Source organism: Coregonus clupeaformis, chromosome 10 (genome assembly GCF_020615455.1).
Source record: "Coregonus clupeaformis isolate EN_2021a chromosome 10, ASM2061545v1, whole genome shotgun sequence".
NCBI classification, from domain to species: domain Eukaryota; kingdom Metazoa; phylum Chordata; class Actinopteri; order Salmoniformes; family Salmonidae; genus Coregonus; species Coregonus clupeaformis.
Genome location: NC_059201.1, coordinates 60956268 through 60976089, shown reverse-complemented (window position 1 = coordinate 60976089; position 19822 = coordinate 60956268). Strand labels below are relative to the sequence as shown.

The following is a 19822-nucleotide window of genomic DNA, read 5'->3' as shown; positions in this document are numbered from 1 at the left end:
GGAGTCAGCTATGAACTTTACAGCAGTAAAATGTCATTGCGGTGCAACGGTAGCAATGTTCTTTGCTTGATCTCTTGCCGTGCAAACACTTGCCTGGAAAAGTCGACCCTCAGCAACTATAGGGTTGAATTATAAAATAAATTTGCGATCAAAAGGTTGTAATAGTAAACTCAACGTCCAAGAGGAAAACAATTAGCAACTCCAGCAAAGTTTCCAAGTAAATGTATGAACGTTTATTTGGCTGCAGGCTAATCACCCACCAGTAGGCTATGTACATTTGCAATTAGCTAGCTTGCTTCACTTACCAGTAGTAGAGAGAGCTGGCATTTGTGAATATTATTCAGTGTCCAGCATGCTGGTACTGGTCGTGCTAAGGAGTCTAAAATATGGTCCAACTAGCAAGAAAGTATTCTCAATCACTTGCTGAATGAAAATCACCCACAATTCCAGTTTTGCTATCAACGTCAAAGCAACTTTGTAACAAGAGTGTTTTCAAAATCTGCGCTTCATCAGCTGTCGCACAGACAGACGGACTGACAGCCTGGAGCCAAGATTATCCCCCCTTTCTTTTTTCAAACCACTTGAGCATGCGGTCTCTGACAAATTATCTTGTTAGCTCTCTCAGAACTATCTTGACCCTAACCAGTCAAGCCTCAAGGCGGCTCACTCAACTGAGACCGCTCTCCTCTGTTTTCATCCTCCTCGATCTATCCGCTGCCTTCGACACCATCAGATCCTCCTCTCCACCCTCTTAGGGTTGGACGTCTCAGGCTCTGCACACTCCTAGATTGCATCCTACCTGGCAGGTCGCTCCTACCAAGTGTCGTGGAGAGGATCTATGTCTGCACCACGTGCTCTCACTACTGGTGTCCCCCAGGGCTCGGTTCTAGGCCCTCTCCTCTTTTCTCTTTACACCGAGTCACTCGGCTCTGTCATATCCTCACATGATGACATTCAACTACTCTTCTCCTTCCCTACTGAGGAGTGGCTTCCGTCTGGCCATTCTACCATAAAGGCCTGATTGGTGGAGTGCTGCAGAGATGGTTGTCCTTCTGGAAGGTTCTCCCATCTCCACAGAGGAACTCTAGAGCTCTGTCAAAGTGACCACTGGGTTCTTGGTCACCTCCCTGACCAAGGCCCTTCTCCCCCGATTGCTCAGTTTGGCCGGGCGGCCAGCTCTAGGAAGAGTCTTGGTGGTTCCAAACATCTTCCATTTAAGAATGATGGAGGCCACTGTGCTCTGGGGGACCTTCAATGCTGCATAAATGTTTTGGTACCCTTCCCCAGATCTGTGCCTCGACACAATTCTGTATTGGAGCTATACGGACAATTCCTTCGACCTCATGGCTTGGTTTTTGCTCTGACATGCACTGTCAATTGTGGGACCTTATATAGACAGGTATGTGCCTTTCCAAATCATGTCCAATCATTTGAAATTACCACTGGTGGACTCCAATCAAGTTGTAGAAACATCTCAAGGATGATCAACGGAAACAGGATTCACCTGAGCTCAATTTTGAGTCTCATAGCAAAGGGGCTAAATACTTATGTAAATAAGGTATTCGTTTTTTATTTGTAATACATTTGCAAAAATTTCGAAAAACCTGTTTTCGCTTTGTCATTATGGGGTATTGTGTGTAGATTGCTGAGGAAAATGTTTTATTGAATCCATTTTAGAATAAGGCTGTAACGTAACAAAATGTGGAAAATGTCAAGGAGTCTGAATACTTTCCGAAGGCACTGTATGTAATTTATAGGCCTCCAGTGTATTGCATTGGGACCAATGGAGTGGGTGGGGTAGAAAGTGCTGCTGGGTATTTAGACCTCAGTCCCCCAAGAAATAACACCAAATATAGATTATACAGTCCCTAGTGAGTATTCCCAACACCACTTTTACCTCGGCACATAGAATTTTTTCTCTAGAAGGCAATATTTAATTCATATAGAGTACTGCATTGCAGTGAATGTGGTGGGTGGATTAAGGAGTCAACAGCACTCTGTATTAAACCCGTTGGTCAGCATAAGAGATGAATTTAAGTTTTGCAGACTCTATTCATTCTAATTACATATATTTGTATTAGATTAAAAGTGTATTTCTTTAAATAAAGCCTACACAACAGCTTTCAAGTGGCGCAGTGGTCTAAGGCACTGCATCGCAGTGCTAGCTGTGCCACTAGAGATCCTGGTTCGAATCCAGGCTCTGTCTTGGCCGGCCGCGACCAGGAGACCCATGGGGCGGCGCACAATTTGTCCAGGGTAGGGGAGGGAATGGCCGGCAGGGATGTAGCTCAGTTGGTAGAGCATGGCGTTTGCAACGCCAGGGTTGTGGGTTCAATTCCCACGGGGGGCCAGTATGATTTATTTAAATTTTTAAGTATGCACTAACTGTAAGTCACTCTGGATAAGAGCGTCTGCTAAATGGCTAAAATGTAAATGTAATACCTGTATGTGTGTAAACTTTCTAAAGTAATACTGGTATAATAGAATATAAAAATACAAGTATGTCAAATTGTCCATAAATTTTTCAAAGGTGGTTGCAACGCTGTGAAAAACAGTTGTACTGCACTAGTGTTTTATGACAAAAAAAAACTCCAAGCTCAGAGTAGGTTTTAGGATGCCGTTATGACAAACTAAGAGTAGAATTTGTCAGCTGGTAATCACGACAGTTTGAGGTAATGCAAAGGAAAGATAGTGATGATGCTCATTGACATTGTTGCATATAATGGGGAATAAGCAATTGTGATGAGGCATCGCCAGCTGTGAACTACATAGCACGCTTCAGATAACCATAGTGAATGTGACTGTACATCAAACATTGTCAGATTTTCACACAATCACTTTGCCTACTCTTAATTATTTCCTAATACACTACGATCAAAAGTTTTAGAACACCTACTCATTCAAGGGTTTTTCTTAATTTTTACTATTTTCTACATTGTAGAATAATAGTGAAGACATCAACACTTTTAAATTACACATATGAAATCATGTAGTAACAAAAAAAGTGTTAATCAAATGAAAATATATTTGAGATTTTTCAAATAGCCACCCTTTGCCTTGATGACAGCTTTGCACACTATGTTGGCATGCATAAACGTTTTCTTTAACCAATTCTGATGGTTGTTAAAAGTGGATTTTTGACAATATTACTGTTATATATATATATATATATACAGTGGGGGGAAAAAGTATTTAGTCAGCCACCAATTGTGCAAGTTCTCCCACTTAAAAAGATGAGAGGCCTGTAATTTTCATCATAGGTACATGTCAACTATGACAGACAAATTGCGAAAAAAAATCCAGAAAATCACATTGTAAGATTTTTAATGAATTTATTTGCAAACAAGCAAGATTTCTGGCTCTCACAGACCTGTAGCTTCTTCTTTAAGAGGCTCCTCTGTCCTCCACTCGTTACCTGTATTAATGGCACCTGTTTGAACTTGTTATCAGTATAAAAAGACACCTGTCCACAACCTCAAACAGTCACACTCCAAACTCCACTATGGCCAAGACCAAAGAGCTGTCAAAGGACACCAGAAACAAAATTGTAGACCTGCACCAGGCTGGGAAGACTGAATCTGCAATAGGTAAGCAGCTTGGTTTGAAGAAATCAACTGTGGGAGCAATTATTAGGAAATGGAAGACATACAAGACCACTGATAATCTCCCTCGATCTGGGGCTCCACGCAAGATCTCACCCCGTGGGGTCAAAATGATCACAAGAACGGTGAGCAAAAATCCCAGAACCACACGGGGGGGACCTAGTGAATGACCTGCAGAGAGCTGGGACCAAAGTAACAAAGCCTACCATCAGTAACACACTACGCCGCCAGGGACTCAAATCCTGCAGTGCCAGACGTGTCCCCCCTGCTTAAGCCAGTACATGTCCATGCCCGTCTGAAGTTTGCTAGAGTGCATTTGGATGATCCAGAAGAGGATTGGGAGAATGTCATATGGTCAGATGAAACCAAAAATATAACTTTTTGGTAAAAACTCAACTCGTCGTGTTTGGAGGACAAAGAATGCTGAGTTGCATCCAAAGAACACCATACCTACTGTGAAGCATGGAGGTGGAAACATCATGCTTTGGGGCTGTTTTTCTGCAAAGGGACCAGGACGACTGATCCGTGTAAAGGAAAGAATGAATGGGGCCATGTATCGTGAGATTTTTAGTGAAAACCTCCTTCCATCAGCAAGGGCATTGAAGATGAAACGTGGCTGGGTCTTTCAGCATGACAATGATCCCAAACACACCGCCGGGCAACGAAGGAGTGGCTTCGTAAGAAGCATTTCAAGGTCCTGGAGTGGCCTAGCCAGTCTCCAGATCTCAACCCCATAGAAAATCTTTGGAGGGAGTTGAAAGTCCGTGTTGCCCAGCGACAGCCCCAAAACATCACTGCTCTAGAGGAGATCTGCATGGAGGAATGGGCCAAAATACCAGCAACAGTGTGTGAAAATCTTGTGAAGACTTACAGAAAACGTTTGACCTGTGTCATTGCCAACAAAGGGTATATAACAAAGTATTGAGAAACTTTTGTTATTGACCAAATACTTATTTTCCACCATCATTTGCAAATAAATTCATTAAAAATCCTACAAATGTGATTTTCTGGAATTTTTTTTCTTATTTTGTCTGTCATAGTTGACGTGTACCTATGATGAAAATTACAGGCCTCTCTCATCTTTTTAAGTGGGAGAACTTGCACAATTGGTGGCTGACTAAATACTTTTTTCCCCCACTGTGTGTGTGTGTGTGTGTGTGTGTGTGTGTGTGTGTGTGTGTGTGTGTGTGTGTGTGTGTGTGTGTGTGTGTGTGTGTGTGTATATATATATATATATATATATATATATATATATACACACACACTGCTCAAAAAAATTAAGGGAACACTTAAACAACACAATGTAACTCCAAGTCAATCACACTTCTGTGAAATCAAACTGTCCACTTAGGAAGCAACACTGATTGACAATAAATGTCACATGCTGTTGTGCAAATGGAATAGACAACAGGTGGAAATTATAGGCAATTAGCAAGACACCCCCAATAAAGAAGTGGTTCTGCAGATGCTGACCACAGACCACTTCTCAGTTCCTATGCTTCCTGGCTGATGTTTTGGTCACTTTTGAATGCTGGTGGTGCTTTCACTCTAGTGGTAGCATGAGACGGAGTCTACAACCCACACAAGTGGCTCCAGGTAGTGCAGCTCATCCAGGATGGCACATCAATGCGAGCTGTGGCAAGAAGGTTTGCTGTGTCTGTCAGCATAGTGTCCAGAGCATGGAGGCGCTACCAGGAGACAGGCCAGTACATCAGGAGACGTGGAGGAGGCCGTAGGAGGGCAACAACCCAGCAGCAGGACCACTACCTCCGCCTTTGTGCAAGGAGGAGCAGGAGGAGCACTGCCAGAGCCCTGCAAAATGACCTCCAGCAGGCCACAAATGTGCATGTGTCTGCTCAAACGGTCAGAAACAGACTCCATGAGGGTGGTATGAGGGCCCGACGTCCACAGGTGGGGGTTGTGCTTACAGCCCAACACCGTGCAGGACATTTGGCATTTGCCAGAGAACACCAAGATTGACAAATTCGCCACTGGCGCCCTGTGCTCTTCACAGATGAAAGCAAGTTCACACTGAGCACGTGACAGACGTGACAGAGTCTGGAGACGCCGTGGAGAACGTTCGGCTGCCTGCAACATCCTCCAGCATGACCAGTTTGGCGGTGGGTCAGTCATGGTGTGGGGTGACATTTCTTTGGGGGGCCGCACAGCCCTCCATGTGCTCGCCAGAGGTAGCCTGACTGCCATTAGGTACCGAGATGAGATCCTCAGACCCCTTGTGAGACCATATGCTGGTGCGGTTGGCCCTGGGTTCCTCCTAATGCAAGACAATGCTAGACCTCATGTGGCTGGAGTGTGTCAGCAGTTCCTGCAAAAGGAAGGCATTGATGCTATGGACTGGCCCGCCCGTTCCCCAGACCTGAATCCAATTGAGCACCCAGACCTGAATCCAATTGAGCACATCTGGGACATCATGTCTCGCTCCATCCACCAACGCCACGTTGCACCACAGACTGTCAAGGAGTTGGCTGATGTTTTAGTCCAGGTCTGGGAGGAGATCCCTCAGGAGACCATCCGCCACCTCATCAGGAGCATGTCCAGGCGTTGTAGCGAGGTCATACAGGCACGTGGAGGCCACACACACTACTGAGCCTCATTTTGACTTGTTTTAAGGGCATTACATCAAAGTTGGATCAGCCTGTAGTGTGGTTTTCCACTTTAATTTTGAGGGTGACTCCAAATCCAGACCTCCATGGGTTGATACATTTGATTTACATTGATCATTTTTGTGTGATTGTGTTGTCAGCACATTCAACTATGTAAAGAAAAAAGTATTTAATACGATTATTTCATTCATTCAGATCTAGGATGTGTTGTTTAAGTGTTCCCTTTATTTTTTTGAGCAGTGTATATATATATATATATATATATGACACTCATCAACAACTCTAAATCGCTTTGGCAGCACAGTAGGCATGAAGTCACTTGCCGATAATGTTGCATACGTTCTATCATTTTCATCGAAACTCAAAGTTAACATAAACCCTAGATGCCTTCAATTGCCCAACATATAGGCATGCCCAATTTAGGCATCTTGTTTAACAACGTGATGTTGCGCTCCAAAGGGATAACTTGTTTATTTATTAGCCTAGTAGTTATAAGTACTTAGGCATATCATGTGAAACAGGCCTCGTGATACAACTGTCAAAAGCACAAGAGATTGCATGTATGTCTAGATTATTTCTGGGTTGATCATATAGAAATATCAAAGCATTATTTTAACAACTCCAAAGCAATTGCATGTGGCACAGGAACCACTGCATTTTTCTATTATTAAGACACCTGCTGGTTACTCTTAACTGGTTAGGACAGCTCATGAGGTCTCCTAAATATCTGTCGACTCGGTGGGTCTAAATGATTAAAGAGGCTTCATGCAGCAAAGCTTTAATTTTTACCCATCAGAGTAGGAGTAAAATGTCTATTCTCAGCACGTACAACCAATTTCCTACTCTGAGACACTTACTGGATACGGGCCCTGGTCTTTTTGGATTTTTTTTTTGGAAGTGATCTTGTTTATTCAAAATCAGTTTAAGGGCTTCCACCCATGTCTGGGTTGGCTATCAGCGTGGCGCGAGGTGATGCACCTGTGCATAATTAGGGACTTGCGCATAATCACCCACATGTGGCAGCGTTTTGCTCCAACCGTTGTGGCTGACGCAGCCCCTTCGAGCAAGATATTTAATATGCTTCACTAATCACCCCAGAGAGCGCAGGAGAAGGCCCTGCCGGTGCCCTTTCGCTTGAAATTAGTGTCATATCTTACTTTGTTATTGCTCAGACATAAACCCCCCAACTCCCGCCTCCCAAGCACCAGCCTACCTGAAACTAGCTTTGCTATGCACTGCTTCACATATGGAGGAGAGCCCGGCAGGCGTGGGTTTTGAAAATGGAGGGAATGACAAGTGTTTTTCCTTTGTTTTAGTAACATTAGATCTGAAACAACTGCCTGGGTTTTGGGGGCTCTAGCAGTGAGAGGCTGTAATATACCTGCCAGTGTGGATGATTACAAACATTTGCAGTAGGCTAGGCTCATTCTTACCCCCACTCAGTCTGAATCCAAAACAAAAAGAAGCTCTGTTTCTACAAAACAGCCTGTGTGTGTCAGCCTTGTACTAGTCTGTAGCTCTGTTCTCCAGGTAAAGAACAGAATATGCATTGGCAAAGCCATCCGCTCAGTGCCATGTTCCCCACAGTGTTAACAAGGGGTCCCTTCATTCTAGTAACCTTCTCCTCTGGAGTTATATGGGCTTGCCCTGGTGGTGCCCTCAGGCCGGTTGGGTGGAAGACCAGGAAAATGGGGCCAGTTTGGGGCAGTGCCATGCGGGGCTCGGGCTGCCAGGGCTCAGGAGTGGTTACTCTCTGGGAGAAGGCAAATGACTGAGTTTACAGCAAGGGCCCCGCTCCTGCAGTCATCATCAATCTTTACCGTTTGAGTTCTCATTCCCCCACCGCCGTCGAGAATGAGGTCACGCCAACGGGCGTCCAAATCCTCCACGGAAAACAGGTTTTAATCAGGCATGTTTGGGTGACATGAGCATGGAGCACGGATATATTTGACTCCAGGTGTTCCTGGCGTGGTATGGAACTGCCACGTACAATAGTGTAGGCCTATACACAGGTCGCACAAAACTGCTTCATGTTTCAGGATGGCGCCATCAGCTGATTCCAACCATTTAATAGTGGTGGTTACAGTATGTCGAGGTGATTATTCATCCAGCTGCAGATCATGCGCGCTGACGTAGCCTGGTCTGCGAACCTCAAAGCGCATGTGCAGACATCTCAGATGGTATTTTTGCAGAAGCTTTGTTCCAGGGTGTCAGTGTGCTATGCACATACCGGTTAGCGTACTAGCTCTGGTCAAGGGTGTTGTGTTAACCACTGTTGCTTGTGTAGCTAGATCGTACAGCACTAGCTAGCTAGCACACACTAGCTTGGTATCTAGTTTTTAATTCTAATTCTAAATGCAATTTCACCACCCGTGTTGTTGGTGGCGGTAACGCACCATCCTCTCTGGCACCATTAGACCTGCATTAGACCTGTCTGTGTTCTTATTTCTCACAGCGTCTGTGTAGCGAGAAGGTATCTGCTGGAGCCAGACCCTACTAGATTATTCAGGGCCCTGTACAAGCTGGCCCACTCACAGAGAACTCCTTCAAATAGCTGGAAGCGGCTCACCCGCCTCAGCTGGGCTAAATAATACTGATAATGACCTAATACATTTTACCTGTCCCCTCGGAAGGAGAGGTGTTACCCAGTGCTTAATTTGAGCCGGATCCTGCCGGAACTCTACGTTTTGGACTGTTTCGTTCCGGAACCTCGTGGCATGAAAACTAATTTTCACTTTTTGCAATGTAAAAATACTTACAAAAACGATCAAAGTTCATTTTATAATTGTGGCTTTTTTTTAGGGCTTATGGTTTGCGCAACATTGTAACTTGAGACCAAAATGTGGCCGTGTGAGAAGTGCGTCTACATCTCACAGAACTAGAATGATATTCACTTTATATGACCTCTCGCCCCCTCTCTGCTCTGATGTAAATGAGCCAGCAACTCTCACTCTCTCCAGCGTTGCACTTCACCATTTATTTACTTATAGAATCATAGCCACGTGAAGGGTTCTGGAGGAGGAGTTGCAGCACCCCTGATAAATGTAAATACATTTGCCAAAGTTATCTCTGTTCAGAAATAAATGAAATCATTCAGAATAGCCTACTACATCACGAGAAGGCCTATAATTTAGCCACAAAGGTGCAATAGCTTCTTTAAAACAATAGCCTAGCTGTCGATGGTGTGTAGTCCAATAACAAGGCATAGCCTATAGTCTAGAATGCATGGCAAATGTCAGTGAATAGCATGCAGAAAAAACAGACTTTTCACAATATTTAAAATACAATCGTGGGAAACACAGGTTGGAAAGCAAAATGGCTCATGCTGAAAAGAGAATACGAATCTGTATGCTTTAGGGTACCAAAATATTTGATAAACTTCCAAATATTGTTTTACAGAGTAAAACATGAGAAAGATAGGCTTTTGGCACAACCGCATTGGCCATCACCGGCGAGTGAACTGCACATCATTGGGTGAGTCAGTGAAAATGGAAAGCATTTTTAGGACTATAATTTCCACTTCATATTGTAGCCTACAATATGAGTCTCCACACACCTAGACTATTGATGGATTCAAGACAAGGTCGTTTTTATTGATGTCAGATTCTCAGTTTGTCAGTGTCAAAGTATCCTGTCATTTTGATCATTTGTGCGGTATTAAAAAACGATTCTGCCAAAGTCTCCAGTCATGTAGAATTATGTAGAATTGATAAAAAGGCACAAAAAAACATGTGGACCCTAGGCTCCACTTCTGTAAGTGTCTCTGCTCTTCTGCTCTATGCCACTATGCAAATGCAATGATATGCATGCAATGCTTTATTATAAAGGTGAGTTTTTTTTCTCATGCGTTCCAGTACCTCAGAACTCCCCTGATGGCGCTCACTTTCTGTTCCAGCACATCCCAATTTACAAATTAAGCACTGGTGTTACCGCATGGAAAAGCCGGCCGGATGGTAGCATGGGAACGCCGGTGATTTCATTCCCCCGTTCTCCCTTGCTTGTTCCCAAGTGGGGTGAGATTGGTAAAACTACAGGGGGCAAGCAAAATGGACGACGATCTAGTCGGCCTCAGACGGTAGTGCGAGCACAGTAACAGTTATACAAGGTCAGGGCCTTCAAAATGCGACATTGACATTTATATTACAAGGAAGGTCTTCATTTGTTAGACATCTTTCTCTATTATCAAGTTATAACCATAAATGATTTACAAGACTAAGTTATAGAAAATTATTACTTAAAAGGGGAATAATGGCAAATAAAAAAATTACTGACTCATTGATGGACTGTCTGTCAAAGGGCGCACCTCTCTCTCTCAGGGAGAGAGAGGTAGAGCTAGAGCTATGTCACCAGGTTGTGCAGCCCCCCACTCACTGCAGCGCTAGATAGAACTTTGTGGAACAACGCAAATCTACGAAAAAAATAAACGTTCTGTCACAGCGAACATACTAAATTCAGGAAGCGCATTCGATTGTGAGATATGGCATATACTGTACCTTTTACGTGAAAAATGTGGGTTGTGGGTGTCACAGTTATACCTTTTCTGAGATTTACCTGCACTGACTTTTCACAGCTGTGTTGAGGTCTATTGTCATGACAGCGGCAACCGACAACTTTAAAAGGCCCTTCAACCACTATTGCAGCCCCTGCTTTGGTAATGTTAACAGCGGCACTACCTGAGGCTGCTACATTGGGACCGAATAAGCATTCGACTTGGACATAATATATACAGTGGGGTCTCAAATTATTGACACCCTTGCTAAAGATTAGGAAAAAATTACTGTATAAAATAAATAATTCAAATACTGAGCTATATAGTATGCTCAAACAAATTTGGGAAATTATATTATTTTATACTACTACAATTGCAAAAATGTAGATTTTTTGGCCAATTAACTATTTCTTTGTGGATTTTGATGTGTGCTTGGTGTTATTGTCTTGCTAGAAGATACACTTGCGGACAAGTTTCAGCCTCCTGGTAGAGGCAACCAGGTTTTTGGCTAAAATGTCATGGTACTGCGTAAAGTTCATGATGCCGTTGACCATCTCAGACGCCGGACTTGAAACCCATTGAAAACCTGTGGTTTGAATTGAAGAGGGCAGTCCATAAGCGCAGACAAAGGATAAAGGATCTGGAAAGATTCTGTATGGAGAAATGGTCGAAGATCCCTCCCAATGTGTTTTCTAACTATACCCCACCTTGCCGTTATCCTCGCAAGGTGAGGTATTGAAAACAGGGGTGTCAATCATTTTGACCACTACCTGTTTGAGAAAAAAAAAAATACTAACTAGCTGTTATTGGCAGAGAGGTTTGGAACTCTTTCTTATTGGTCTATTAAGTAATTTACCACCTCAGGCAGGCAGAAACTCAACTCAGAGTGGAAATATATATAAAAAACACAGGAAATCCTAGTTTTTGACAGCACTGGGCCTTTAAACAAAATCTATTTCTATGAGCAATTGTATTAGTATAAAATAATTTCCCAATTTCTTTGAGCATACAATATAGCTCAGTATTTGAATTATGTATTTTATACAGTCTTTTTTGCTAATCTTTATCAAGGGTGTCAATCATTTCGGACCCCACTCTATGTGCCTATAGATAATACGGGATGCTTTGTGATTGCAACAGATTTCAGTGTATTGTACAAGATGCATGATGCCCATATTAAAAGTAATAAGCAGAAGAAGTTTCCACCCAAGAAGGCTTGTATACCGTATACCTGGGTATTTGGAAATAGCCATGGGATGGTTTTTCAATACCGTCAAAACTATTTATTTGACGTTTAAAAAATATATACATATTTGTAGCTACTTAAGTAAATACCTGCAGTCAACTTGTGCAATAGGTTAGGAGATAAAGCAGATCGCGTTCTTCATTTCACCTGTCACAATATTTTACATTTTGAAGCTTACCGTAGTTCCCCAGAATAGTTGAACCAGTCACGTTTGTTTGTAAATAGCACAATGGGAGAAAGTGGGAGCAGGTAAGTCCAGCTGTGTATTGACAGGGGTTGTGTTTTATACTGAAAGTCAGTGTTTTTTTGCTTCAATAGAGTGATCAGGGGAGTGCAACTACAGTTTTCCTTCACAGAAAATACATAATGCAACACATTCATCAGATGACAACAGAAGTGCAACACTATTTGGCTGGCAACCACACAAGTAAATGCTTACAACGAAAATGCAAGGTATTTTACACAAAAACGATGCATGGCCATCATATTTCTAAGCTTGCATTTTATCTGAGAAAATTAGGCTACACTAAAAGTACAGGAGAAAAGTACGTACACAGACAGAGCGTTGTGTGCTGATAGAATGCCTGTTCGGGAATTCTCATCCGAATGGGGAAGTGCAACTGAAGTACAAAATTAGTCAGATGGAAGCATTTTAGATCTGTTTACAAAACGCATTTAAAAAAAAGAAACATCTGCGTGAAAAACGCAGAATTCTGCGTTAACGCGTCCCCTAAGTTTAACTTGCTAGTTATTAAGTGGCTGAATTAACAAGGGGTATCATATAGCGTTAGCTTTCTGCCGTGTTTGAGAAATCTGTTCAACTGCCATCTTGATTTGGGTGATTTTTTTCTCCTCTCTGTTCTCGGCCAGTCTGCTCCCTCCCCCCCACCCCTCTTCTCTGCTGCTCCAGAGCCAGTACTGTTCTTCCTTCATTCATCAAAATTATGTTCATTTGCACAACGTATCTCGTTCACATTTGCTTGTAAACGTCCAAACTCAGCAAAAATGGCATTCGGTAGCTCCTACTGCATTCACAAAAAGTATTCAGACCGCTTGACTTTTTCCACATTTTGTTACGTTACAGCCTTATTCTAAAATGGATTAAATAAATAAAAATCCTCAATCTACACACAATAACCCATAATGACACAGCAAAAACAGAATACCTTTTTTAATTAAGTATTCAGACCCTTTGATATGAGACTCAAAATTGAGCTCAGGTGCATCCTGTTTTCATTGATCATCCTTGAGATGTTTCTACAACTTGATTGGAGTCCACCTGTGGTAAATTCTATTGATTGGACATGATTTGGAAAGGCACACACCTGTCCATATCAGGTCCCACAGTTGACAGTGCATGTCAGAGCAAAAACCAGGCCATGAGGTCGAAGGAATTGTCCGTAGAGCTCCGAGGCAGGATTGTCGAGGCACAGATCTGGGGAAGGGTAGCAAAACATTTCTGCAGCATTGAAGGTCCCCAAGAACACAGTGGCCTCCATCATTCTTAAATGGAAGAAGTTTGAACCACCAAGACTCTTCTTAGAGCTGGCCATCCGGCCAAACTGAGCAAACGGGGGAGATGGGAGAACCTTCCAGAAGGACAACCATCTCTGCAACACTCCGCCAATCAGGCCTTTATGGTAGAGTGACCAGACGGAAGCCACTCCTCAGTAAAAGGCACATAACAGCCTGCTTGGAGTTTGCCAAAAGGCACCTAAAGGACTCTCAGACCATGAGAAACAAGATTATCTGGTCTGATGAAACCAAGATTGAACTCTGAATGCCAAGCGTCACGTCTCTGGCACCATCCCTACGGTGAAGCATGGTGGTGGAAGTATCATGCTGTGGGGATGTTTTTCAGCGGCAGGGACTGGGAGACTAGTCAGTATCGAGGGAAAGATGAACGGATCAAACTACAGAGAGATCCTTGATGAAAACCTGCACCAGACCGCTCAGGACCTCACACTGGGGCGAAGGTTCACCTTCCAACACGACAACAACCCTAAGTGCACAGCCAAGACAACGCAGGTGTGGCTTCGGGACAAGTCTCTGAATGTCCTTGAGTGGCCCAGCCAGAGTGCGGACTTGAACCCGATCAAACATCTCTGCAGAGACCTGAAAATAGCTGTGCAGCGACGCTCCCCATCCAACCTGACAGAGCTTGAGTGGATCTGTCGAGAAGAATGGGAGAAATTCACCAAATACAGGTGTGCCAAGCTTGTAGCGTCATATCCAAGAAGACTCGAGGCTGTAATCAATGCCAAAGGTGCTTCAAATAAGTACTGAATAAAGGGTCTGAATACTTATGTAAATGTGATTTTAAAGTAATTTTCTTTATACATTTGCAAATATTTCTAAAAACCTGTTTTTGCTTTGTCATTATGGGGTATTGTGCGAAGATTGATGAGGGAAATAAATAAAAAAAGAAATCAATTTTAGAATAAGGCTGTAGCAAAATGAAAAAAGTCTAGGGGTCTGAATACTTTCGAAATGTACTGTATATACAAAGGTATGTGGACACCCCTTAAAAGTAATGGATTCAGCCATTTCAGCAACACCCGTTGCTGACAGGTGTATAAAATCGAGCACACCGCCATGCAATCTCCATAGACAAACATTGGCAGTAGAATGGCCTTACTGAAGAGCTAAGTGACTTTCAACATGGCACTGTCATAGGATGCTTTCCAACAAGTCAGTTCGTCAAATTTCTGCCCTGCTAGAGCTGCCCCGGTTAACTTTAAGTGCTGTTATTGTGAAGTGGAAACGTCTAGGAGCAACAACGGCTCAGTCGTGAAGTGGTAGGCCATACAAGCTCACAGAACGGGACTGCCAAGTGCTGAAGTGTGTAAAAATCACCTGTCCTCGGTTGCAACACTCACTACCTCTGGAAGCAAAGACAGCACAATAACTGTTTGTCAGGAGCTTCATGAAATGGGTTTCCATGGACGAGCAGCCACACACAAGCCTAAGATCACCATGCGCAATGCCAAGCGTCGGCTGGAGTGGTGTAAAGCTCGCCGCCATTGGACTCTGGAGCAGTTGAAACGTGTCCTCTGGAGTGATGAATCACGCTTCACCATCTGGCAGTCCGACGGACGAATCTGGGTTTGGCGGATGCCAGAATAACGATTCTGTGCTTCCAACTTTGTGGCAACAGTTTGGGGAAGGCCCTTTCCTGTTTCAGCATGACAATGCCCCCGTGTACAAAGCAAGGTCCTTACAGAAATGGTTTGTTGAGATCGGTCTCGAAAAACTTGACTGGACTGCACAGAGCCCTGACCTCAACCCCATCGAACACCTTAGGGATGAATTGGAATGCAGACTGCAAGCCAGGCCTAATCATCAGTGCCCAATCTGACTAACGCTCTTTTAGCTGAATGGAAGGAAGTCCCCGCAGCAATATTCCAACATCTAGTGGAAAGCCTTCCCAGAAGAGTGGAGGCTGTTTTAGCAGCAAAGGGGGGACCAACTCCATATTAATGCCCATGATTTTGGAATGAGATGTTCGACACGTAAGTGTCCACATACTTTTGGTCTTGTACTGTATGTATAACTTCATGAGCTGGATTGCCTGTCTTTGCAATTCGTTTATTTTCGTTTGCGCTCGTTAGTATATTTAGCTAGCAGCCTCCATGGAAATTCACTATTACTTGTGCTAATTTTGTTAGCATTCTGGTAATAGACAACCAATGGCCTTTTTTGTTGTTTTTTGTCTCCACCTTGTGTACTAAGCCGGTAATACCGTAAATCCTGGGATGAGAGAAGGACGATATGAAAATCTGTATACCGCCCAACCCTACTCTCTGTTCCTCTCATTGGTACCTTTTCGGCACACAGATTCAATGGAGATATCCAATATGCAATTAATCCCCATTTGTTTTCAGCCAGTAAAAACGTCACGTAGCCTTGAACTGAAATTACTGCATGAGAATTAAGCAAGGAAAATTGTGGAAACTCCATCTAGCTAATCAGAAGGCTAAGTGGAGCCATTATTAGCTGTCCGACTATAGGATCAGTTTAGCCTTTTAAGTCATAATAAATAAGATTACATGGGCAGAGGGGCCCTGATCCTAGAGCAGCACTGCTACTTTCAGACACTTGATAAATACGGCCCCAGATTTTAGACTGCTAAAGACATGAGGTTGGAGTTTGAGGGACATACTCCCATGATCTTGCTCCTCTGCTCCACGTCCTCCCACATTGAGTGGACGATGTAGCGGCACATGTACTTCCCCTCACGGCCTTGTTGCCTCATCCGCACCAGACACATCCTACAGAGGAGAACACAAAGAGAGTTAACACTATACCTGACAAGGACGGACAGCCTCTTGCCCTGAAGGGCCAAATCCCAACTTGAGATACACATTCATACCTAGGAAGTTGAAATCCTCTACTTATGTCATGCATGATTTATTTAAGTTCTAGTCACACGTTTGTATCAAGTTACAATTTGGCATCTTTGGTTTCTTATCTACACAGTGCTGCTGTTAAGTTGTTCATGTTGATTCTGCTATGGCGAGATCTCATGTTTTTTCAACCCTTTTCTTAAAATGGGCTTTGATCTGACTAGAACCATGTAGTTCTGGCAGCTTCATTAAATAGTACCCGCAAAACACCAGTCTCAACGTCAACAGTGAAGAGGTGACTCCGGGATGCTGACCTAGGCAGAGTTGCAAAGAAAAAGTCCAGTGTCTGTGTTCTTTTGCCCAACTTAGTCTTCTCTTTTTATTGGCCAGTCTGAGAAATGGCTTTTTCTTTGCAACTCTGCCTAGAAGGTCAGCATCCCGGAGTCGCCTCTTCACTGTTGACGTTGAGACCAGTGTTTTGCGGGTACTATTTAATGAAGCTGCCAGTTGAGGACCTGTGAGGCGTCTGTTTCTCAAACTAGACACACTAATGTATTTGTCCTCTTGCTCAGTTGTGCACCGGGGCCTCCCACTCCACTTTCTATTCTGGTTAGAGCCAGTTTGCGCTGTTCTATGAAGGGAGTAGTACACAGCGTTGTACGAGATCTTCAGTTTCTTGGCAATTTCTCGCATGGAATAGCCTTCATTTCTCTGAACAAGAATAGACTGATGAGTTTCAGAAGAAAGTTATTTGTTTCTGGCCATTTCGATCCTGTAAATCGAACCCACAATTGCTGATGCTCCAGATACTCAACTAGTCTCAAGAAGGCCAATTTTATTGCTTCTTTAAATCAGCACAACAGTTTTCAGCTGTGCTAACATAATTGCAAAAGGGTTTTCTAATGATCAATTAGCCTTTTAAAATGATAAACTTGGATTAGCAAACACAACGTGCCATTGGAACACAGGACTGATGGTTGCTGATAATGGGCCTCTGTACGCCTATGTAGATATTCTATTTTGTTTTAAATTAGCCGTTTCCAGCTACAATAGCCATTTACAACATTAACAATGTCTACACTGTATTTCTGATCAATCTTAATGGACAAAAAAATAGCTTTTCTTTCGAAAACGGTAGTGTGTGTGTATATATATATATATATATATATATATATATATATATATATATATATATATAAACTCAGCAAAAAAAGAAACGTCCTCACTGTCAACTGCGTTTATTTTCTGTTAACTTAACGTGTGTAAATATTTGTATGAACATAACAAGATTCAACAACAAGACATAAACTGAACAAGTTCCACAGACATGTGACTAACAGAAATTGAATAATGAGTCCCTGAACAAAGGGGGGGGGGGTCAAAATCAAAAGTAACAGTCAGTCTCTGGTGTATTAAGTACTGCAGTGCATCTCCTCCTCATGGACTGCACCAGATTTGCCAGTTCTTGCTGTGAGATGTTAGCCCACTCTTCCAGCAAGGCACCTGCAAGTTCCCGGACATTTCTGGGGGGAATGGCCCTAGCCCTCACCCTCCGATCAAACAGGTGCCAGACGTGCTCAATGGGGTTGAGATCCGGGCTCTTCGCTGTCCATGGCAGAACACTGACATTCCTGTCTTGCAGGAAATCACGCACAGAACGAGCAGTATGGCTGGTGGCATTGTCATGCTGGAGGGTCATGTCAGGATGAGCCTGCAGGAACGGTACCACATGAGGGAGGAGGATGTCTTCCCTGTAACGCACAGCGTTGAGATTGCCTGCAATGACAACAAGATCAGTCCGATGATGCTGTGACACACCGCCCCAGACCATGACGGACCCTCCACCTCGATCCCGCTCCAGAGTACAGGCCTCGGTGTAACGCTCATTCCTTCGACGATAAACGCAAATCCGACCATCACCCCTGGTGAGACAAAACCGCGACTCGTCAGTGAAGAGCACTTTTTGCCAGTCCTGTCTGGTCCAGCGACGGTGGGTTTGTGTCCATAGGCGACGTTGTTGCCGGTGATGTCTGGTGAGGACCTGCCTTACAACAGGCCTACAAGCCCTCAGTCCAGCCTCTCTCAGCCTATTGCGGACAGTCTGAGCACTGATGGAGAGAATGTGCGTTCCTGGTGTAACTCGGCAGTTGTTGTTGCCATCCTATACTTGTACCGCAGGTGTGATGTTCGGATGTACCAATCCTGTGCAGGTGTTGGTACACGTGGTCTGCCACTGCGAGGACGATCAGCTGTCCATCCTGTCTCCCTGTAGCGACGTCTTAGGCGTCTCACAGTACGGACATTGCAATTTATTGCCCTGGCCACATCTGCAGTCCTCATGCCTCCTTGCAGAATGCCTAAGGCACGTTCACGCAGATGAGCAGGAACCCTGGGCATCTTTCTTTTGGTGTTTTTCAGTGTCAGTAGAAAGGCCTCTTTAGTGTCCTAAGTTTTCATAACTGTGACCTTAATTGCCTACCGTCTGTAAGCTGTTATTGTCTTAACGACCATTCCACAGGTGCATGTTCATTAATTGTTTGAACAAGCATGGGAAACAGTGTTTAAACCCTTTACAATGAAGATCTGTGAAGTTATTTGGATTTTTACGAATTATCGTTGAAAGACAGGGTCCTGAAAAAGGGACATTTCTTTTTTTGCTGAGATAAGTATATATATATATACAGTGAGGGAAAAAAGTATTTGATCCCCTGCTGATTTTGTACGTTTGCCCACTGACAAAGAAATGATCAGTCTATAATTTTAATGGTAGGTTTATTTGAACAGTGAGAGACAGAATAACAACAAAAAAATCCTGAAAAACGCATGTCAAAAATTTTAGAAATTGATTTGCATTTTAATGAGGGAAATAAGTATTTGACCCCCTCTCAATCAGAAAGATTTCAGGCTCCCAGGTGTCTTTTATACAGGTAACGAGCTGAGATTAGGAGCACACTCATAAAGGGAGTGCTCCTAATCTCAGCTTGTTACCTGTATAAAAGACACCTGTCCACAGAAGCAATCAATCAATCAGATTCCAAACTCTCCACCATGGCCAAGACCAAAGAGCTCTCCAAGGATGTCAGGGACAAGATTGTAGACCTACACAAGACTGGAATGGGCTACAAGACCATCACCAAGCAGCTTGGTGAGAAGGTGACAACAGTTGGTGCGATTATTCGCAAATGGAAGAAACACAAAATAACTGTCAATCTCCCTCGGCCTGGGGCTCCATGCAAGATCTCACCTCGTGGAGTTGCAATGATCATGAGAACGGTGAGGAATCAGCCCAGAACTACACGGGAGGATCTTGTCAATGATCTCAAGGCAGCTGGGACCATAGTCACCAAGAAAACAATTGGTAACACACTACGCCGTGAAGGACTGAAATCCTGCAGCGCCCGTCTGAAGTTTACCAATGAACATCAATGATTCAGAGGAGAACTGGGTGAAAGTGTTGTGGTCAGATGAGACCAAAATCGAGCTCTTTGGCATCAATTCAACTCGCCGTGTTTGGA

General features: G+C 43.6%; 1 protein-coding gene across 1 annotated transcript in view; it reads right to left on the bottom strand.

The window, feature by feature from the left end:
* Nucleotides 1-19822, bottom strand: part of LOC121575627 (ubiquinol-cytochrome-c reductase complex assembly factor 1) — a 67982-nt gene that overhangs the window by 5136 nt on the left and 43024 nt on the right. The window contains exon 6 of the mRNA XM_041888848.2: nt 16124-16232. Coding sequence (XP_041744782.2) covers nt 16124-16232 — 109 coding nt within the window. The remainder of the gene's footprint in view (nt 1-16123; nt 16233-19822) is intronic.